Genomic DNA, 23,918 nt, shown 5'->3' with positions numbered 1-23,918 from the left:
TCAAATTAAAGTCAATGTAGCTGCTATCATATCCACCCATGTTACAATACGCACACAGGAAGGCAGACATTGTGGTTTTGATGAACATTGCACTTTCTTCTCTCTTCTGTTGTATTATTACACCAAAACGGCATTTACTTTGAAGCCTGAGGCTTTTACTGTATGTTGTGCAAAAATTGTTCTTTGGCTGTAAACCTCCTTATATTGGTTAATTGTCTTTATCACAAAACATTAAAGCAGAAATATTTAGTCAAGTAGTGTAAATTTATGTAAAAAAAAATCTTATGCATCTTCTACTTTTTAGAACTTTTTAAACCGTTTTTCTGGTCTTTTGGGTTGCAGGATACTTTTGAGAGACTGTCACTCCAGCCGAGCAAATTTTAGGCACACAAAAGCAATCCGTACTGTGCCAACTCCGAAAACAAGGGTCTGTTTTTCTTATTTAATTGAACCTTTTCAGAATGGCCAACACTTTATGTAATCAGGCAGAAAGAAAAAAGTCGTACCCAGTGGTTTGTTGTCTTCTCGGCATCTGTGTGTACCCTGGCATTTCTCCTCTTCCAGTCTGTGCAGTCACCTGTTGAATCTGCGGGCTGAGATTTTTTTTCCCCTTGGCTAACCTTATCTCATTCTAATGCTTGGTTGTGCCCATAGCAACCAACGCGAGGACAACATTTTCCTTTGTGTAATTGCAGTCAAATTATTGCAGATTGGTATTTTAACGAGAGTGCCATAAGGAGGTATTTTTCTAGCTGATGTTAATTCTAGTCTACTTTAAAGGTGGCACTGAGAAGCGTCTTCTTTATTTATTTAAAGTTATAACTAACATTTAAGGTAAGCTCTGTAAGACTAAGAGAGGCAGCACAAATCAGGAAACTTCCAGAAAAGAACCTCATGCCATTTTGTTTTGCTCATTATCAGAATCGCAGCATCTTACATCACCATAAACCGAAAAGGATTACCGAGTTTTTAAGCTGACTAAAAACAACAACACCGTTTGAGCTGCTGGTACTACATTAAATAAGTGATGCTCTGGGGTCAGTTCCAGTTACATTGACATCTGCAAAGTTATTAATTACACTTATACTTACAATGAATTCCATAAATGTAAAATTAAAGATATTCTAGTTACTGATGGAATTCCCAAGTGAAACAACTTGTGTCAATATATTGACACTTATATGCTCCTGATACCAAAGTGCTTATCACAGGTCTAAAAACAGCTGGACAATTAGAACTTTAATGTGCACCGCATTAATGAGTTCTCCTCCTTGGACCTCTCCTTCCTGGGAGTGAGGAAACAGCAGGTGCCTACACAAGACCCTGAGGCCCCTGAACAGCACATTTTCCTTCTTGTATGTTAAAATCACCCGTTTGTGTCCTTAGCAAAGGAGCTCATGTTTTCTACCTCCACGTGTTCAGGACATAATTGTGGAATTGTTTTTTTTGTTCACCGATTGCCAGGTGTGTGATTTTGCTTAAGCTGCTTCTAATATGAGACAAAAAATGGTACCATAGCTGTGATTCAGCAAAGGTGCTCAATGATGCAGTGGCGCGCCTATCAATTTGTGAAATTCTGACAGTTAAAGCACGACAGGTGCCGGATTGATCTCTGGTCACAAGCGTGTATTATATTGCTTAGTTGAAATTATTCAAAGGTTCTAAGGCTCAACTTCACTTATAGCTCCGGTGTAATTGTTAACAGTACAGCTCTAGTTGTAATTTCCTCAGATTGAATTACAAAAACAAACCTTTATCATCTCAGATTTGTATTATTTGTCATTGTTATGCTTTTAGGTTCTACAGTGAGAACGTTTATTGTCTGCAATTATCCTACATCCAAGAAGTTTAGTTATCTTATAGAGCTCGTTATTATTTTAATTATCCTTCATTTCTAAATTATAATGTATGACGGTATCTTGATTTTTTTTAGGCGAAAATGCAGATAATATATAATGTTAAATTCAATGTGGTTATTAATAAATTAGCTTATGTTTCTATCCAACTTACATTTGTACAGGAGGGTAGTATTATTGAGGCGATATGAGTGAAATAAAATGGACAATGGGAGTACATCATCTGGGATTTGTTTTTTTTGTTCACCGATTGCCAGGTGTGTGATTTTGCTTAAGCTGCTTCTAATATGAGACAAAAAATGGTACCATAACTGTGATTCAGCAAAGGTGCTCAATGATGCAGTGGCGCGCCTATCAATTTGTGAAATTCTGACAGTTAAAGCACGACAGGTGCCGGATTGATCTCTGGTCACAAGCGTGTATTATATTGCTTAGTTGAAATTATTCAAAGGTTCTAAGGCTCAACTTCACTTATAGCTCCGGTGTAATTGTTAACAGTACAGCTCTAGTTGTAATTTCCTCAGATTGAATTACAAAAACAAACCTTTATCATCTCAGATTTGTATTATTTGTCTTTTTTATGCTTTTAGGTTCTACAGTGAGAACGTAATTGTCTGCAATTATCCTACATCCAAGAAGTTTAGTTATCTTATAGAGCTCGTTATTATTTTAATTATCCTTCATTTCTAAATTATAATGTATGACGGTATCTTGATTTTTTTAGGCGAAAATGCAGATAATATATAATGTTAAATTCAATGTGGTTATTAATAAATTAGCTTATGTTTCAATCCAACTTACATTTGTACAGGAGGGTAGTATTATTGAGGCGATATGAGTGAAATATAATGGACAATGGGAGTACATCATCTGGGATTTGGACCTGTATAGAGACCAGAGCCCATAACACTACTCCTTGCTTTTGCCATTAACATTCCTGGCTTCCCCAACCTTCCCCTTTGAAGGTTTTGCTTAAGGGCATGGTAACTTGTTTTCCTGCAAAAAAAAATGGTCTTGAATCAAATAATGCTGGTAGAAGCAACAATACTGGATTAGCAGATTCCTAGATTTCTGAAATACTGAAAATGATAGCCAGTACCATTAGAACTAAGGACATTCTATAGCAAACGACATTGGAAGGAGAATTTGAAGGTGTTAACTGTCTTTGAAATGAAATGAGCTAGAACACATGGGTGTTTCTCTGAAAATAAAAGCTCTGTAAAGTCCCATCTCCTCGTTTCTAATCAGTAACGTAATGGGTAAAAGCACTTCTAATGTCTCCAAACTCTACACAATAACAACCTTGGCTTTTTTTTTCTCTGCTCTGAGCTAATGCACAATTTACTTTGCTTGGTTTCCTGCCTAGAGGGTTCATTGAGTGTAAAGTACTCATTTCTTTGTCACTCTGATTACCCTCTGCTCACTTACCCTTTCATGTGGTGGTTAAATTGGGGAAGCAGAGGGAAACAGGGCCCTACAGCTGGGGCCTGCATTGGCAATTATACAGGACAAATATACACATTGTTAATAACAGGCTGTAGGAGCTACAGACAGATAAAAGGACTTGTGGACTGGAAGAGCGCTCAAATTAAGCAATATGTTCAGTAGATCAAGCCCTGATAAACTGGCAGGGACAGCACTCTACTGTTTTGGACTCCTGCTGCACAGGCAGTAGAGAGGGCACCTTCCTGAAAGCAGGTCAGGCTTATGACTGGATGGGTTTCATGAGGATCTACACAGCCCGACGGCGCACCAGCAAGAAAAGCTCGTTGCGGGTGATGCTGACCTGCCCCAGGTTTCACGTGGAGTGAAACGTCTACCAGGCAGCAGCAGCAGCTTGTAGCTTCTTTATGGAGACTTTTCCGGGAGCTGGCAAGGCTGTGCCGTTGATCACGACAGGTACAGGCTGTGCAATTCAGACCATACAGTTTGCTACAGGTCTTAGGACCTGAAGTGTAGAGGGCAGTGCACATGAATGCAGTGTGTGAAAAGTGGTAAGTTAGAAAACAGAGTCTGCCAAGTTTTCTCTTAGGTACCGAGTTCAGTGGAAGTCTATATTGGGTAATTAGTGAAGTTATATTTTAATTTCAATTATTGCACGAGCTTTGTTATAGAAGTATTTCATGTCCAGTGAAGAAGTAAGGTTGTAAAGTAAAAATGTTCTTATCGAAGCTTCTTCACGTTACTTTTTTCATAAAATCAGCGTTTTTGTTTCACTCAAGGGGCATGATGCTTGTTTTAAAGGCAGGTTAGTAGGTTAATAATGAGTGTTGTTTTTCATAACCGAGAATTGAAAAGTTATATTGTTCCTTTCTCGACAGACAGTCTGCCATGAGAAATGAATCCCAGAAACCTTCATCTGTTAATCAGCAGGCGCGCTAAAGAAGATCGAACAATTTGGCTAGGTACATCTGCACCGCAGTGTAACTCGCTTGATTTAATAATTCATAAATTGCACTTGAGATCAAATCTCAAAAACGAATTAAAACATATTCAGCTGTGAAAAATGCTCATCTCCTTTACAACTGTATCGAGAGATTTAGCAAGATCAAGATGTGCTGGCTGAGCTGCAGATGTTGCTAAGTGCAGCTTGCTCCATGATTGCTCGGTTTGAAAACAGAGGGTTGGCACAGAATAATAGATCTCCAAATAGCTTTGTGCTTTCACCATCTGAAACTTGTTTTCTGTACGGAACATATTTGATGTGGTTCACAGGTTGCGTTTTGATTTGAGGTTCAGATCTCTCAGCTGCACGACAGATCATGTTCAGCAGACGCGGTGTGGCGGTTAGCATTGTCTTGCAGTGCTGGCGGCCCTGGGTTTAATGTTTGTCTGCGTGGAGCTAGTATGTTCTCCTTACATTTACCGGAGGTTTCCTCTGGGTGCTGTGGTTTCCCCCCACAGTCCAGAGACTTAATGGAAGGTCATTTGGCTTCAGAGAAAATTGCCACAGGTGTGGGTGTATGTTTGTGTTTGCGTCCCACCCAGGGTGTATCCCGCCTTGCGCCCATGGTTTGCTGGGATAGGCTCCGGCTCCCACACGACCCTGTTTTGGATAAAATGGTTTGATGATGGATGGATAACTTTCCGGAGCTTCAGTTTGTGACTTACAGTATGTAACCCTTTTTAAAGTGGTGCGCACCTTTTCAGAATGTGCCAGTGCTCGTCTGTCTGTGGTGGTGTTGGAGATTATCTTCGCTAAGATTTTGCTCAATATGATTTGTCAGTTTAGAATTTGAATGGATAGTGTTTGTCTCAGCTACATGGGTGTTTTTTTTTCATTATGTGAACAGTTAATTTAACCAAGTTCTGAAAAATGTGAATCTTAGCTTTTGCACCCAACCTTCTGATAGTCTCTTGAGCCCTAATCTCTTGGAAATGTGTTTAATTCAGCAGCCTTGAAGTCATATTTAACCAACATTTCATACTGCTTCAAGTCTCTTTGTATTATTCTGTTGTATTGCTCTAGTTTGATGTTTTAAAATAGATGTCTTGTGATTTGCCAGTTTATCATAAGCGCTTTATGTTAAGGCAATGAAGAATAAATACATAAAGTTTTGAAATCCTTTTGTGATGTTCAAGCCTGAGATTTGGGTTCAAGTGTTCATTTTTTCTGAGCTCTAAAAAAATTGAGCTCATATTTTATAAAGCATAATTTTCAAACTGTTTAATCAAGGTGAAGATTTCAAAATGTATTCAGACCTGGTATTCTAAGGAATGTATTCATATACTACTGTATATTGTAGTTGTCTGTCAAGTAACTGAAGGATTTATTGATTAATTAAAAAAAAATTAAATTAAATTGAATTTAAAGTGCTTTTAGGATTAGGATGCATTAGATATCCAAAATATTCAACAATTAATTTGGTGAGAGCAATGAAGGGTGCACATTATTTTAACACTTTTAATTACACTTAATAACACTTCATGTTTTCATAGGGTCCATGAACTGAGTTTTTAGATGACCTTTGCACAATTGAAAATGCCAGTTTCTAAATACTCGGAAGTGGCTCTGCCGGTAGATGCCAACTCAGGACTCGCCATGTTAGGCACCACTTTGTGCTCTTCTTTGATGGTTTGCACTGTAATCTGTTGGTGTGTTGTGCAAAAACCTATGATTATTATTATTTTGAGATATTGTCCACAGTTAAACTAGTTAATTGAAATATCAGAATTGTATTTTTAAAGCAAGTTGATAATTAAATGTCTAAAAGGCTGTATTGTCACTGATACGGAGAAGTGATCCTACACACTGTGGTAAGGCTGATTACATTATAACCTACATCTCCATGCAGATGCAGAAGCCCTAATGGTCTGTGTTTCAGTCAACCTATATGTGGAAGGTAATAAGAATAGAATAGTACAAGGTATTACTTAATGCAGGTTTTTTTTTAGTTTCCCATCCTTCTTTAAAGAAGGAATGCATGTATGTGTGAGACCTCTCCGTCAGAAATGATTCAGGTGACTTATTGCGAGCCTCATCTTGAGGCGAGCACTTGAGTAAGCCCTGTTTTTGTTACCTAGTTGCAGTGAAAGACAATTACGCTTTATTGCACCTCATTAGCATTGTAACCTGAATCTGAGCTGGTCCTGTTACCTGGCCCCTGGGTGGAGAACTGCCTTTAGCCTGCTTGAGGGAGATAACATCCCTTTCACAGCTCTGTTAACATTCTGCACCGCGTTCTGGGGGGGAAAAAATCCCTAACTTTGATTTATGTTAGAAAAGCAGTCGGCTACCTACAAATGTATTTGACTGACACTTTTCTCCAAAGCGTCTTACATTTGCGCCCTTTTGCATGGCAGTGTTTTATTGGAGTGATTCGAGTGATGTATCCAGCTCAGGGTGACGACAGCAGTGGCTCACTGAGGGATTAGAACACAACCTCTTCCTGTTACAAGTCTGGAAGCTTGTGCAATATTTCACAGTGCGACCTGCTGTGAACAACAAAAATATCTGTTTAAAGATGTCTGCAGTTTTGCACTTTTCCATATTCCAGTGGTCTTTTTTCTACATGTGTATTAAGTAATTTTAGTCTGAGGCACCACATTCAAGCAAGGAAAATATTTTACCTTGTTTGGATTCAACTGTAGTATAAATCTTAAAGTAGGGGTTGTATTCTCTTGAGTTCCCCTGCAATTCTTGCTCATTAGGAACAAGGCACACATGTACTGTACACACATCTGAAAAAGATACAGTGATTAATTACTGTACAAGGGGGTCAGTGCAAGGCCTTTTTTGCACACAAATCTGGCGGGTATGCATGTTCAAACAGGGGTTGTTTATCTTTTCATGAAATTCCACAGGATTATTCAGTGAGTGGGCCTGATTAGTGCACTGTTTAAACCCACCTGGTCATACACTCATATCTGCATACTCCACATTTTTGGAGCTTCTGATTACCTCAAGAGTAAACAACCAGGAATGTTTGACAGGCATTCATGGATGAGCAAGCTTTTTGTTTTTTAGCATTTCTAATGAAGATTGATGGAAGCCATGCCTGCCCTGTTTTGTTCTGGTTCTATCTGCTGGAAATGCACAGCAAATAATTAATACAGTGAAGAGCCCTTTGCTGTCCTTTTCAGATTAAATGATAATGGAGAAAGTACAGTATGAACTGCTGTCAGGCCCTTGTCCCCATTGAGCCAGGCCTTCTGCTTGCAATGACAAGCCACCATATTGTGGCAGTGCTTAAGGACTGTTTACGCGCGCTAGTTAGAAAAGACCTGGGATGTTGGTCTTTTCTTTACAAGAGGTCTATTGCTTGGCAACCAAACTCTCGAGCATCCAGAGAGTTTTGAGAGAAGTAACAGTAAGCAAAGTGATATTGTACAGTAATGGGCTTCCTTAAAAATTTGGTGGTTAACAGACTGTTCTCTGTTTACAGTGTTCCTAGTTAAAGTATTGCTTTTCCTCAAGCTTCGTTAAAAAGAAACGTGAAAGGCAGTGTGAAAAAGAAAGCACAAGCAAGTTTGGTTAACATCCTGTCAGGCCTCTAAAGTGTCTAGATTTGCTTTTGCAACTCTGTAAGCAGTTAAAGAAAAGGGAATTCAGAACTTCAAAGCCTGCAGTCTGTATTTTAATCCTCTTGTGGTGGTGTGTGTGTATAAGACCTGCTCTTTTGGATTTTGGGGTTTGCACTGCATGCCATGGGCAGTTTGCTGTAGACAGCAGTCTGACTAACAGGTAGCTGCTCATTCTCTGCATCACGCTCGACACTGCTTTCTTCACACTGTGAGCTTTCTCTCACACCGTGCTGAAGTTCAGGGGATTTTTCACCTGCAATTCACAATTGCAAAATCCCCAAGCAAATAATAATGATGGTTAAAGACCAGCATTTAAAAAAATGAAAAAAATAGTTCTAATAGATTCTTGCCTTAATTAAGTACAGACAATAGTATCAAAACGTGTGTGAAAAATAATAATGAGTGAAACCATTTGCAGTTCCTTTTGTTTCTGTTTATTTGTTCATTAGTGCTCCCCTAGAGCAAGTAGAGTCTTGTTTTTTATTGTGACCGGGCATGATTCATTCTTGTTTTTCTGACATGAAAAGGGGTACTTTCACTCCATCAGTCAGATGTAAAACTCTTGAAGGGGGTTTACAGTAGACTGCTGTGTGCCCAGGAAAAATAAACTTAAAAAAAGACAAAGTACAAAGAGAAATAGTAATTGGATTGAACAGCAGTTCATAATGCAGTTGACTCTAATGTGGTTTTATTTGCTGACTTTGGCGTCTTTTGATTTAATCCGAAACAGTGAAAAGAGCACTGGTGTTCGGCCATCCACGGCTGATTCTGTGAAGGTTCCAGGTGAACATATCAGTAGAGAGTGGTTATTCATTTAGCATGTGTGGATGTATGTGCTGTGACAGGGGAGAGGCTGGGGCGAGGGGGTGGGTTTGATGCTGCAGTGGCCTCTGTGCAATGATTATGTACACAGTAATGTACCTTTCTGCTTTGTTGAGGATTGTTCACACATTCAACCTGCCACTTTAAAGCCTGAGCAGCAACGGCAGAAATATCACTTCAATATTCGCGTTCAATTTCAGCTTACCCAGAGCACCTCTGTGGGCTGTGCGGCTGAAAGCTGAAAGCAGCCTGAAGAGCACGCGAAAATTTGAAGCGATCTCATAGTGGCTGTGATTCAGCATTTGTTGGGTTTTTTTTATGTTCCTGTGTTTCAGTGTTCAGTCCTTCAGCTTTAATGTGTCTTTTGAACCAAGAAAACTAAAATGTTCATTTCTAGCATAGCTCCTGCTTTGGTCTTCCCAAGAGCTCGGCGGCTGCTTTTTGTGTGTTATTCATATTAATAATGTCTTTGACTGACACTTTTATCCACAGCAACTTGAATTTGTAACCTGGGTGTCTTCCCGAAGCAATAAGAGTGAAGTACCCTGGCCAAGCAGTGTTTCCAGCCACACATTTGACCCCACAAACGTCCAGTTGAGAGTCCAGAGCTCTCACCACTTCTCCACACTGCTGCCAATGCAACAGCCCTTATTCCTTCCCAACGTTTGTTCTTACTAATTCAGACGGACGAAATAAGTCGCAGTAGCTCATGAACGTTCCACGTCATAATGACACTTTCCACACAAGGAATGACTTGTAACTCTAGAAGGATAATGTTCTCATCTGTAACTAGGAGAATATAATGTAGAGAAACAAGTAAAGATTAATTCCATACTGAGAGGAAAAGAAAAGCAACGTTTTGGCTGTCGAGCTTCGGGTGTCTAAACCTTTATTTGTTCCTGTGCAGCATACGCATGCTGACGCAGCTGCCTACTTGAACTGCTATAATATAAGATGTACATAGCATGTGAAGAGCTCAATATTGCATCCTGACAGCCGGCTTCTGTTGTGTCGTTGTGTCTCCTGGGACTCCAGAGCCAATTGTGAGGAATGGCCGGCCGCCCACGTCGCACAGTATGCACTCCTTCCTGCACCAGTACACCGGCTCCTTCAAGAAGCCGCCCCTGCGCCGGCCGCACAGCGTCATCGGCGGCAGCCTCAGCTCCTTCATGGCCATGCCCAGGAACGGCAGCAGGCTAGGTGAGTCCCTCCCTCTCCGCTGGCCTCCAGACCCCAGACCAGCGCAAGCAGGTCTCCTTCCTGCGCACCTGCGCAACGATCCCAAGCGATTTACACTCAGTTTACTAATGAATAACCTCCAGTGCATCATTCCCCCCTAATTTCACTTGTAATCATATCAAGTCTGTGTCCTCTATGTCGAAAATTGCTGATATTATTTGCTTGGGAAGCACCTTAGTGACCACTGTGTTTTCAAAGGGTTAGGAAGGGAAAATCTGTAGCAGCCTGAGGTCCTGACCCTGTCACTTTCTTTGAACATTCCTGATATTTATTGCAGGACTTGGAATGTCCATGTTTTGACATCCCTAGCCGTGTTTCCAAGTATAATGCCCATTTCTGGTGATGTTGAAACATGTCACATGCTTTATTATTTAAAGCCCCGAGAATCTCTCCGCTCGGTGAGAATTAAGGAAGCACGTCATGAAAATTCATTATCCTCCTTGCTGTTCTGCATGTACATATTCTTTTGGAACTCGGTTAAGGACATCTGTGCACATTAGATGGGAATGTTCATTGCAGAAAATTGATGGCAACAGACTTTTAAATGAGAGGATTTTGTTTTTATTGGTAAAATCGCGAATGAAGAAGACAGTAAAAATGCCAGACAGAGCGTGCTGCATTTTGTGTGAAATATGTTTAGTATAAAAAATCTTCACTCACAGATATAATGCTGTACTGACATGATGAGGTATGAAGTAAAAATGTCAAATGGTTCATTTGCAAAGAACTGCAGATTCCTGTTTGTTTTAAAGATATGCTTTCTTGGAACAAAATGTCCTACAATACCAAGACTGTAAGTTAATGTGGTTAATTTTGACCCTGCCTCTCTTGGACCATTGGGTGAGTCTCAGATCTGATACTGTGGTCTTTGACAGCATACAGAAGTGCAGTCAGGACAGATATAAATATATTAGTGTCTGCTGCATTCTTCCTAGAAGTCCTGTCTTGAATATTGGAGAGCTTGAAGTCTTTCATTGGAGCTTGAATTCACATCAAAAGTTCCGAATTATAAAACAAACAACATCTGAGTGATTCCCGTTTGTCACTGGACAGTAGTCTATACATGATGAAATATCTATTTCTATGCATAGAGTGTGTACTGATCACACTGAAAATGGATTCTGTACTTGATGATTGAAGAACAGTCCAGAATGGGGGAGATGCTATCCAGTTGTTCATTAAGGTGTTATTGAATGAATGTGGAAATAGTTCAGGTAGTAATCTGTCATCAGTCAATAACAGAACAAGCAATAGATCCATTTCATTCATTAGGGTTTTGGTGCAGTCGTGCAAATCCTTATACAATTTATGGGATTTGGAAATAGTGATTTCCCATTTCGAGTGCGTCATGGAAATTGGTTTAATTAAAACTTACATGAGTTTCAAAACTCCATGACAGGTTATATAGCAAGTGAGAATAATTAAAGAAAACAAACTCCCTAAAAACTCATCTGAGCATGATAAGGGGGGAAGAGGTCACCAGACTCAGTTTTTAAACAATGCCAAGCCTGAGCATACGTCTCGTTGCTTAGTTCTTCGAGTCTGCAAGGTCTCTTTGGATTTAATAAAGCCTATGCTAGTTATTTATAATATACATTATTGTAATATTAGTAAGCTTAAGTAACAGGCATGATGTAACATGTTATTACTCACTGTTACTGCTGCTGTTATTTGATCCCTTTGCATCTAGACTGGATGCACTTGTGAGTTCTTGGGATGAAAGCATCTGCAAATTGAATACATGTAAATTGATTAATTATATTTGAATAAATGAATGACATTTTTGTCCTGAAGGGTGCCAAAATCCTACATACAGGAAGAGACCCCTTTCACCCTCTACTGAAGAGCAGCCCCCTTGTGGGGTAACTCGCGACAGCCATTGTGCACAAGGAGCCCCACTGCACAGCAGGGCATGTGGAGAAGTGAGAAGCTGCTTCACCAGTTGGAGGCCAGATCATACAAGCCCAGAATGGAATTTATCCTTTTAGTCAAGACTCCTGCTCTTCTTAACGTTACCAGAGGATCTTGAATTACCGCCTAGTAATGAGGACCTTGGCGTAACACCTAATCCGAAAGGGTCCTACAGTTCAGTGTCCACTGTCACCATATAGGACCTTTGATGTGGAAAGTCTGTATAAGTTCACATAGATGAGCGCCACCTACTGGCTTACCAATGATGCTAGTAGCAGTCACCTGGTTTTCCTTAAAGGTCTCCTTCCTAGTCTGCTAGATGAGGCTCAGAGTTGGTAAGGATGCTGTAATTATATGTAGCGAAGGGTATATATGAATTTAAGCAGAACAGCCTCATGGCTGTATAACAGTCTCCCCCTAATCCAGCAATGTGAAAAGTTATGTTGCATTGTTCTCTTTTACTGCGCACTAACATTGTGTGTCAAAATAGCAGCTTTCTTGTGGTTCATGTAAAAACAGATTTGTAGAATTTAATGAAAAGGTCATGTCTCTCAAAATCATAAGATCTAGCCTTCACGCTGTGTTTAACATTCGCATCATGTGCTGTACATATAGTCCAATTCTCCATCTGCACCGGTAGTCAGCAGATGAATAGGCTGAGAAAACAGTTCATTTAGAAGCTTTTCCCACTACGTTGACTAATTTGCAGTAGTCACTCATATACAAGGCATTAAGAAAGATCTGGAGAACAGTAGTACAAACTGAATAATTAGGTCCTTAAAGAGTTGGATTCCTATGAAAAACTTTGGGGCCACCTTGATGTATCATGTACTTCTTGTTCATTTCTGTCTGCAAGTGTAAAACACGTTTGGAAAGCATGGAATTTGAATGTGATTGAATTCTAGTATCTAGTCAAATCATGAAATAAATGAGAAAAGGAACATCAAAGTTCTTCAAGCCCAATAGAGACTAGGTCCTAATGGTACATACAGAAGTACATACTGTACTGTATGTATTTAGGACAGAAAATTGTGTAGAACCCTAATAATCCAAACAGAACCGGAAGTATTTTTTCAGTGATATTTGCTGTTAATTTTTAAAATATCTTACTTGTTAACATTTTCAGTTTTTTGTATTCCTTTAAAAGATGTACATTTTAAGTGACTTTCAAATTGAGCATTTCTAAAACATGATTATTGTGGGTGTTTATGCTTTGTTTAAGTATAAAAACGAACTGTGGTGAACATTTATTCCAATGTCATTGAAATGCTTGAAAATTCTTTTTAGTTGCTCCAAAAGAATATGAACCCGTAGAATGATATTGAGGACAGATTGTTCTTTTATTTTGATGAAAAGCATTAGTAGTTTTCATAGACACTTTAGTATTTCCTGAAATTTATCACTTCAGGTAAGGCTGCTCAAATCTGGTTGAAACCATATCCCTTTCCCGTTACAGTAATTACAGTAATTAGTTGAAATATCTATATTATGTTCCTGTGCTTCGCCTGTTTGTCGAGCAAACAGCTTCCAAAACGGACCTTTATTTTTCTGACCTGATTTTAATGAGGTCCGGATGATGGCGGAGTCACACTGCTGGCGGAGCTGAAGAGAAGTGCATGTCAGCTCAGGAAAAAACAAACGCTAACAGGAGGATTGCTGTTCTGAGCTGTGATCCAGTTGAATTGTTTAATATTTGCTCAGACTAGTTAGCTATTTCTCACCCAGTGTTACAAATGAAGACTCTGGGTGTTTGGGGAATCTGAGCAGAAGAAGGGTCAGCAGGAAGCTGGACAGTCCACATCTAAAGATAATGTGACTTTGTGGCTAAAGCAGATTTTAATTGAAATGAATATTGCCAAGGTGTGCGCTTACTTGCCTGCACTCCAAGCTTAGCCTGCATGCCACTGAAGCTGGAGAACAGTAGAAAGGAGTCACCATAGACTTCTTTGTTTATTCAAATTGGGCCACCTTGCTTTGGTACAGATTTCCATGAGCCTTTGTGTCTTTCTCATTTATAATATATTTGTTTGAGCGACTTGCAGTACAGGAGTTACAATGTTCCATTTTCCTTTCTGCATCAACATTGTATCACTCATTTTGCATTGCTGTGCAGTGAATGACCTGCAATCTCTGCACTGCAGCACGTTTTTAGCTTTCAGTGTTGTGGGACTTTTTGGCTTGGGTGCAGCTGAGCGTGTGTAGGTGTACCAGGCCAGTACAGTCAATCTCTGATCTCTGTGTGTCTCTGATCAGCGTAACGTTATATAATATCGGACGGTCTTGGAAGTGAGTGAGTGGGTAGCCAAATGAAATGTTTAACAAGCCAACTTGCAGTGCGTTCTGAAGAAACCTCTGAAGGTTCATACAAGGACCTTTACTCATTCGGGTTACCTTTTTGTGCTTTGTTAAATTGATGTTCCTGAGGTGGAAGGCATTCTGGGGATGTAGAACGTGACATACAGAGGAGCTTACTCTTCAGTCTGACCTCACTGAATTCAGAGAAGAAATCTGCCAGCCAAGCATTCAAACTTGGAGCTTGCGTCCTGTCCAAGTCTGGCAAAACTAATTGCAATAAATCAAAGTTAGCGACTTGCGGAGTTCACACCAAGCGATTTAACTGTTTTTGTTTGGTTTCTGCAGTGTTTTTAGACATTCTCGGTTGTGGTGATTTAATTTTAATTTTAAACAGGCCTGCAAAGAGTGGTCACTGATTAGATTTAGCTTGTAATGGGTGGGATATTCACTCCTTTAAGTGCAGTATGAATGCTTTCTTTCACAAAGAAAATGGCCTTTCTGTTTCCAGCTCAATGAGGGGGATCACAAGTGCTGTTGTTTAAACATACCAGACTGCAGGGCAACAGTTATGTTACTGATGTAACGTGCCAGCAATTCGTTCACAACATCCAATAACTCCTAGAAATAATTCATTTAACAGTGAATTTCTGTCTTTAAATGAGGGTTCCCTGAAGGTGGCTTTTACTGGCATTTCACTTTGTTTTCAGACTTAAATTTACTTTTCCTACCTCATTAATGGGGGTGGCTGTAACATTTCTCTGTATAATTGGATGCTTAAATTCTTCATGTGCACCTTGAATATTTATTGTTACAAAGAAGCGCCAGACTGTCTGCCTCATTGTAAGAATCTAGCTGTCAGGTAGCACAGCGGCAGCAGTATTTGCAGGAGCCACGCTAAAGGTTATCCTTTGTCACATAGAATCCTGAAAACGTCGAATTTCAGTCACAGCCGTTCGAAGTTCCCTACCTTAATATTTTTAAAATTCAGCTTGTGTTTTCTTGGATAAAATATATTTCGAAATGAGAGTCAGAATAAGTCAGAATGCCTACTTTTCATCAACATTGAAATGTTTATTGTTTATTGTCTAAAATGTGAGGAATGTAAAGGCCTTATTGCGTGCACCTGCACGTTGTTTTTCCAGACATTAACTGTTCCTTTATCCCTTGCTTCTGTTTAGACATTGTGCATGAGAACCTAAAAATTGGTTCTGATGGAGAGAGTGACCAGGCATCTGGGACCTCCTCTGATGAGGTCCAGTCTCCTACGGGCGTGTGTTTGAGGAACAGAGTGCACCGGCGCATCTCCATGGAGGTGAGTTCCTCTTCACAGGCTGGACCACTTCACCACCTCCCTAACTTCGTTAGGTATTCTATTTAAGCATCTTACATGCAGTTAGATGCAATCACATTGTTGGCAGTCATGGCTGGTCTTTAGGGCAGGTAATGTGTTTAATATAAATGCAACGGAAATCACAATTAAAGGCAGAAATCTTGTGTTTCAAGAGGCCCTCTGTCTTACGCTGTGGAAGTATCAAGAGCCGTGCATTAAGCCCCTGCCAATACTGCATATAGAGTTACTTCACTTCTCGATCTGCACAAGAGATGAGCTAACAGCAATCACTTACATCAAGTCAGCAGGTTTCTTACTATATAATTCATGAACATGTTCTCAGAAATGACCAAATCTTGCGATGAGCATAGCCTGTGTCCCTCACTCCCACATTGGAGGCCATTAAGAGGTCTGTAAGAACTCTGGATTGAACAAGAGAAAGAAGCATTTCTTTTAAAAGTTGCAGTACTTTGCTGTATGGTAGATCTTTACTGAGTTGCCCTAAGACTTAGTTCCTGCCCTTTAGGAATCTTGTTTGTTTTTTGTGCCCGATGTTCTTATTTAGCCAGTAGTACTGTAGTATTGGCTGAGGCTCACTTGCATGACGGATGTCAAATTCAAGCAGAGCCCTTCTTTATATGTCATTTAGATGCAAGTAGTATTTGGTTGATGTGTCCCTTTTGTATACAGAGAACAGGGACTAAACTGCTTCTGGAGTTCTACTCATAGCATACATTTTCTACACATACAGTGTTTCCAATGGAATAAAGTGGCAGGATGCTTCTCAGAGTTCGTTTTGTATTCAATTAGAAAAAAAGAGTTAGAAAATGTGAATATAGTTTGAGCTTGAGCATACTAATGTTGCTTTGAAGACATATCTGTGGTCCCTAATCCTGGTCCACAGAATTAAACCAGTTTCACAGCTTCTCCTGGCTCCTCTAGTGCTGGTGCTATACAGAGACCTAGAAAAGCCAGCTAGGCAGCAGCCATATCACCCTGCAACTCACAACTGGCACCCCACTGAAGCTAAGCAGGTGTGAGCCTGGCCAGTATCTGGATGGGAGACCTCCTGGGAAAAACTAAGGCTGCTGGAAAAGGTTTAAGTGGGACCAGCAGGGGGCGCTAACCCTGCATTCAATGTGGGTCCTAATGCCACAGTATAGTGACCGGGACGCTGTCCTTCAGATGAGATGTAAAACCAAGGTCCTGACTCTGTGGTCATTAAATATCCCAGGGTGTTTCTCAAAAAGAGTAGAGGGTTACCCCGGTGTCCTGGCCAAATTTCCATTGGCCTTTTCCAATCATGGCTTCCTAATAATCCCAGTCTATGAACTGTCTTCATCACTCTGTTCTCCTTCCCACTAATAGCTGGTGTGTGGTGAGCGTACTGGCTGCACATTGGTGGTGGTGGAGAGGAGTCCCCATTACCTGTAAAGCGCTTTGAGTGGAGTGTCCAGAAAAGTGCTAAATAAGTTTTTAATTTTTATTATTAAAATCTGCAGACACGCTAGTTCTCCATGGCCAGACTGGGGACCCAGTTGATCAGCTGTTAGGATGACTGTTCAGTCAATAATTCAGACTTTTTTTTTAAAATCAGAATTATTTCAGCAAAGTTGAAAAAAGCAGACTATTTTGGGAGGCTTTCCTTGGAGTACTTGAGGAAGCGTGAACATGTTATCGTGACTGATTTATTTAGCGCAAGGGCTTGTGGCTGATGAACAAACCTGTTATTGCTCCAGTTTTTCTGTGTTTGGCTCATTACGTTCATCTGTATTACATTTCATATGTTTCCTAATTCCATTCCATTTATTTTCTGATTTTTAATTATCCACTTCGGAGATGCAGGAGAGCCAGAGCCTATTCTGGCAAGCATGGGGCACAAGGCAGGATACACCCTGGACGGGATGCCAGTCCATCGTAGGGCACACACACTGACAGCAGGGTCAATTTCCCCAGAAGCCAAATAATCTCCCAGCATGCGTTTTGTCTCTGGGAGGAAACTGGAGCACCTGGTGGAAACCGGTGCAAATGCAGGGGGACCATGCAAACTCCATGCAGATAGCACCCCAGGTCTCCTAATTAACAGTGAGAATGATAACTATGTCCCGACAGTGTTAGAAACAGCTGGGGCTCTGCTTGCCACTGAAAGGGTGTCTGCACCTGTCTGCGTGGGCAGGACATTCAACAAACTCCAACATGCCCTTGCAGACTCTAAACAAGCATTCCCTTCATTTCAGTTGTTTTCATTTTAATAAAGATGTAATCCTTATTCTAATTTGCTTAAGGCAACAGTACTGAGATCATCAGGAACAATAAGCAAACGTTTGAGCATGCCTTAGACCCCAAACAATACGATTGAACATCTTAAGTGACAGGAGACTACATGGATGATAGGATAACACACAGTTGCCCTAGGAGGTATGACAAATATCCCTTCCACCAATAAATGATATCTGATAGTCTGTGTGCTTAGTTATGTGACAGCTGTCCCAAAGGTATTTGGTGGTTGTCTTGTATGGAGCCCAGGATGCCTGAACAGGATGGATTGTGTATTCAGAGCTTATGTACAGAATTTCATTGCCCGAATGCTCTGTGCAATTGTGCGAGATCTACCTTTGCTTTAGCTGTAGCCTGTTATAAATCAATTGCTTTAAAAACCCTTTTTCTTCTTTGTGAGAAGTATTAAAATTCTTAAAATAAAGTCACACGTTCACTGTTAAGACCCAGACAGCAGAGTAAAATTCTATTCATAAACAGTATGTACATTGCCCTTCTCAAATAGCAAGGCTTCAATTTACGATTTTGCAAAGCAGGATTACTGGTGTCAAGACCGAGTCAGACCGGTTTGGGAGGTTTTTAAAGGAAATCAGTGATTCAGAGTCCTCTAGACAGAGTGTCTTCGTGTAGTGGTTTGGAGCACCTTAAATGCCAGAAACAGTCCTTTGTTCCTCCTACAAGGTTAATAGTCTTAACAGGACTAGAACAGCTCCTCAGGAGCAGATACAGCATATAAGTGCAATATAGTTCTCGTCTACTGTATAAGAACATGTCAATCGGTGAGCTCAAGGGTTTAGATTTTTTTTTAAGTTGGGTGAGCAAAATAACTGCATATTAACCTCACAGCTTTTTAAAACTGTTTTGCATTTGCAGGCCCTTTCTCTCATTTCCAATAAAAGCTTTGGTGCCTCCGCACCACGGACATCTCACGTGTGTTGTTGACAGTGGCCACTCTTACTTTCCTGCACGGGACTGGGCTGCACTCTTAAGCTGCACGGAGCCTGCCCGTCACATGTATGGTTCAGCTCTCCCTGAACGAAGCGGCTTGGAAGATAAGCTGTACTACACATGCCACTGGGACGCCTGTTAAAAGGGCTTTTGTTGTCTGCTCTGCTTTATATACAAAATAGTTGTTAAATGTCCATCATCTCATAAGCCATTATAGGAAAGATGCCTTAAGCCAAAGCTCTTTCATTGAAAATAAATTCACCACATTAGTTGACTTAAGCATTTGATTTCCATTTTCCCAGAAAGGTGGGCAGTTATTTGCTCTGGTACAAAGCTCGGGATGTGTATGTAAAGATGCTGAGAGCCAGCGTGTCCGGTTGCATCATTGTTCTAGATGTGATGCTGGTCTTGTCCAAGTCACACGGAATCCTTCCACACATTTGGGGTAAGAATCCAAATGTTTTCAAGCTGCAGGGTGTTTTTGTTAGATCTGCATTCAGAACTAGACCTACGTGTGAAAGAGAAGATATATTTTTCCCATGCAAAAAAATACAGAAAGAAGGATAGTTTCTTGAAAGAAAAACCTGTGAGATGTTATAGAACCGAAATCTCCCAGATGAGCACGGAGAGCCTTAAGACGTTCTTAACGCAGATGACAAAGCTGGATTCCCATGATGTAATCGTTGTGATTCAGAGGGATTGTAGTTACAAGTTCAGCTTCCTCGCGCTTGCCTAGATAGCCGTGTCCTCTTTGCAACCCAAAAATTGAAGAATTCATTGAACAGCCTTCTAAATCCCGATTTCTGTGGGTGTAAGTTTGGGCTCTTTGCCTTATCCGTCTTAGAGATAGCTGGTCCTTGGCAAAGCATTTGATGTTTCGTATGAATGGCATGTTCTAATTTTATAGCACCACTGCTTCCTGCCAAAGAAAAATTAGCAGTCGGACAAATCAGTGTAATCAGACAGTGTAGTACAGTCATGTACTGGAGCAGGGAAAGGGACATACTGTATTTAGTTTTTGTGTAACGTTTATGTACTTAAATGTTTAGTTATTTAAGTTGTGATCGAGCATATGAAACAGACTGATTTTACTTAAGACTGCTTCAGCAGCCTGTTAAGATTCATTTCTGTGCTATTTGCATGTTATAATGTAGTCTGAATTTAACATCTGCTTGAAATTTGAGCGGACTGGATCTAAGGATCTAAACCAAAGCTTGCACTAAGACATTTCAAATATATTAGGTGAGATTTTTTTTGCAAAGTTAAAACATTAAGTCATTATTATGTTCTGAGAGCAGATTGTTAAAAACTGCAAAAGGTTAAACACTTTGAAAGATTGAATTCTGTCAGTATACTGGCTGTCGTTGATTATTGTAAAATGCCTGAAATGGAAGTTGGCTGTGAACAGTTCTCATTACAACAAATAGTTGGGGTGGGACAGTTTGGGTGATAAGTGTTTGGATCTGGGTTTTGATAGCCTGTTAGGACAGAAAACACATATATTTAGCCATTTGTACAATTTGGTATTTCGATAAATTGATTGACCAACCATTAAAGATTCATTGTTATAAAATTTATCAGTGAAATGCATTAGGGCCCAGGTTCTGGCTGAACACCTATTGCCCCCTTGTGGCCATTCACGTGAACTCCGATACTGTTACTTCAGGTTATGGGCATTTGGGGAGATGAAAGAAGGCGTGTGGGGAAATTCCCTTATTTTGCAAAACTCCCTGAAAGCCTTGCAATGTTAAATCTTAATATAAAATAAGACTCAAATACTATATGACCTTTTTTTCTGAAGATACAAGTCTTAAAGCCCAAAGTACAGAAATCAGTTTTAAAATTTAAAACAGGATAGCCAATACCACACTATGACTGATATAATTTAATGTACATCAGAACAAAAAGATATGCAGTTAATTTTTTTTAATGAATAATATCTGACTGTAACTTAATATTCAAGTTTGTGTAGAAAGCTTTGTTCCAAGAGAAACGACTGCTTCGCATTGTTATATGAATGATAAACTGAACGTTTATCACTTTAATACACATTGTATATTAATACTGATCCCTTTAAGCCTAGTGTGGCATCAATAGGATTAATAGGTAGGTATTGTCAGGATATTGGGTAGTATTATTATGAGGATGTCAGGTACAGATTAAAGTAGAGTACATTACCTGGCTAAATGAAGGACACCTCGTTTCTCACAAGTATATTTAAAAGCAAGGGATTCCACACAGCCGTGACGCATGTTGCGCAAATATCATCCCAGTGTGCTCAGTCTTGTATAAAATGCTGGACAGGACTGGTTGCCTATAATTATGGCTGGCGTGGCTGTAAAAGAGACCTCAGTAAGTTTAAAAGAGGGTCGATTTGAGATGTATTTAGTAGGAGCTCCAGCGACCAGGACAGTTCAACATGCTGAAGCATCAACTTGATGTTTCAAGAGCAGTGGTGTCCAAGATGATGTCAGCATGGAAATCTGATGGAAGGAGATCATCGGGAATGCAGTGGGCAGAAACTTATACTTCAAGGTCATATCTGTGTAGGTGCAAGCAAAACAAGTGAGCTGGCACAGATCAATTGACTGCAAAGTTTGGCCTGGGGCACAAGCAGCCAGATTCATTAGAAACACCGAAAACCTCCAGAGATCAGGATACCGTAGTTGTATAGCAGTGGATAATCATCATACCTGGCAAAGCACGATACAGTAGTACTGTCAAGTACATTTTCCTGGCATTCTCTTAGAAGACAAGGTCAATATTCACGGGTAATAATGATACTGAGTACTGATTGATCATCTACACCCCATGTTGCAGCTTTTCTATCTTCCAGGAAACAGCGCCCTTATCCACAGAGTCCCTGTGGCCGCCTGTTGGTTTGCTCTGGATGACACTGATGCTGTTCACATATAATGTATCTGAACCAAGTCGAGCATTTGTGGGATAATCTGGAAGAATACCTGAGATGGTGTTTTCCACCTCCATCAGCCAGGTGTGAGTGAATGATGTTCTTGTGGGAAAATGGTGCTGCATCCATCCTGCAGAATTCCTGATGTTATTCCATGCCATGTACAGGCTATACCAGCTGTGGTGGCCCAGCATCCTATTAAGTGACTTCGCATTGGTGTTTCCCGTTTTTGTCCACTATTTGTATGTTACCCCTGGAAAGCGATAGAAGGAGCTGTAGTAGTGCTGCAAGGTTTTGATCAGGGTTCTCCCGCCCTGAAGAATCTCATTCAGCAGGTTTCACAGGTAACCACTAAATCGCCAATTTCTGAACACCTGGAACAGTTGAACTATAGTGTGATCAATTTACCAGTTGATTTGTATAGTTAAAAACAAATTGAGAACTGAGGAGCAAAAATGTGATTACCTGTCAGCTCTCTAGGACCAGAGTTCTCTTAATTGAACACATGACTTGCTTAATTGATCATTCACTTCCAAATGTTTAATTTCTGTACCAAACGTTTCGTTTCAGGAGAAATATAAGAGTAGCTGGATTGGAGCTGTCCAGAACCAGGGCTGGAGGACCCTTAGTTTAGACCAGTGGCTGTGAGTCCAGTCCTGAGATACTGTCTGCTGTCAGTTTGTGTATTGGTCTTTGATTTGTGTGAGGCATTATTTCATTGGTGAAAGATGGAAAACATGTTAATCTGTGGGTATGTACGGTGCTAACAGTAGAGTGGACATCCTGAGCGAGTGGGGGGGTTTCGTGCACAAAGCTTGTGCTGAGCAGGTGAGAAGGCAGAACACTGTATTACCGAGAAGTTTCCAGAGCACTGAGAGAGGCGAACCTCCAAGATCAGAAGGAAGGCTTTTGATGCCCGTGGCTCTGTGACGTTAATCTTGAGAACGAGAATATCTTCCCCCTAATTGGGGAAGCTGAATGGTTTAATATGTGTAGTCGTGGATTAATATGATGCCTTGAGATTTAGCACCTACTGTTTACTTGCAGCACAAAAGAAAACCTCGGAGTTCTGCGGTGTTATGTAACTAATCTATCTGGCTTCTAAGGAGGAAATCTCTTCTCTATGGAAACCGATTGCACAGTTGTACTCCCACAGAAATTAAACAAAATGCAGCACAGTGAGAAAAAAGCTGCCGGTACAAGCAAGCATGTACAGCTATTTCAAGCCCACCTTCTGAATGTTTTTATTTTAAACGCTGTTACTACACTACTGTCACTGAAGAGATGTCTCCCTTAGCTTACAGTACATTAGAGCTGTGTTTACCAATCCTGAACCATGCGTAGCAGTACATAAATCTTAACACTCTGCCGGTGTGTCTTGTGCAACGAACGAGGGGACTGGAGAATGGCTTCCCTTGTCCGCTCTCTCTGATGCATTTCGGCACACAGCACACAGTGCTGACATGGAGCAGCTATTAAACAGGAGCAGCACAGGCTTATGCAGAGCTAGGGAGACATTTCGAAGAGCTGATTCAGGCTGAACCGGCCAGACCAGCAGTCAGCTGTGATTCTCTCAGTAAGGCACCAGAATCCTGGATCAGCTTGATGAGGGATGTTGAGGATTATCTGCACATTCAAATTAACTCTCGCGGTTGGAGAAGTAATTGCCTCTCTCAGAATCTGTATAAACAGGCTTTGCTAGGTATGAGTATTCCTTTATAAGATTTGTCTGCAGATCATTTTCTTAAGTAGCTAATAGTGTGTAGTTACTGTACATATTCTTGAAAAAGAAAAGCTGCACAAGGTGATCTGGAAACAGGCTTTAAAAAATGAGACTTTTTTTACCACACATCAGCACTGTTAAGATGTCAGGTGATGTAATTTGGTTAGCCAGATCCGTTGACAATTTTCTGCAAACCCTTGTGCTATTTATTCTTCTGTCCACTTGCCTATCTATTCATGATCAGAAAGGCTCTTAAATATCCTTGATCATGGCAACCAGAAGTCTGTCCCACTAGCATACGGCTCCAGTCTGGGCTGACCATTTTGTGGGACGCCAGTCCAACTCCAGACACACACAAGCACGTGGACAGCTCAGAGCAGAACAGTCCTGTCCTGCTCCTGGGTGTCTGGTCTGCCTGCAGGTTTTCTAAGCCTCTTTAAAGCAGCAACACCTGAAGAGGAAGGAGAAGCTGCTGGATGAGTCCAGTGAGCCTAGCCAGCATGTCGTTAGGAGGGTGGAGAAAATGGGAGCATCCAAAGAAAATCCTTGTAGACTTTGGGAACATGCAGACTCCATGCAGAA

At 40.6% G+C, this 23,918-nt stretch overlaps 1 protein-coding gene across 5 annotated transcripts in view; it reads left to right on the top strand.

Moving 5' to 3' along the window:
- Nucleotides 1–23,918, top strand: part of cdk17 (cyclin dependent kinase 17) — an 86,986-nt gene that overhangs the window by 47,479 nt on the left and 15,589 nt on the right. For 3 of the 5 annotated variants that reach the window (XM_088645280.1, XM_088645282.1, XM_088645281.1), the window contains 2 exons: nt 9,738–9,902; nt 15,326–15,459. In XM_088645280.1, coding sequence (XP_088501406.1) covers nt 9,738–9,902; nt 15,326–15,459 — 299 coding nt within the window. Of the gene's footprint in view, nt 1–3,539; nt 3,756–4,862; nt 4,969–9,737; nt 9,903–15,325; nt 15,460–23,918 lie in introns of those variants that run through there. The other 2 variants (XM_088645283.1, XM_088645284.1) reach the window with 2 other exon arrangements.

The sequence above is a fragment of the Lepisosteus platostomus genome, chromosome 9 (assembly GCF_059453375.1).
Source record: "Lepisosteus platostomus isolate fLepPlt1 chromosome 9, fLepPlt1.hap1, whole genome shotgun sequence".
Taxonomy (NCBI): domain Eukaryota; kingdom Metazoa; phylum Chordata; class Actinopteri; order Semionotiformes; family Lepisosteidae; genus Lepisosteus; species Lepisosteus platostomus.
This window is presented reverse-complemented; position numbering and strand designations above follow the sequence as displayed.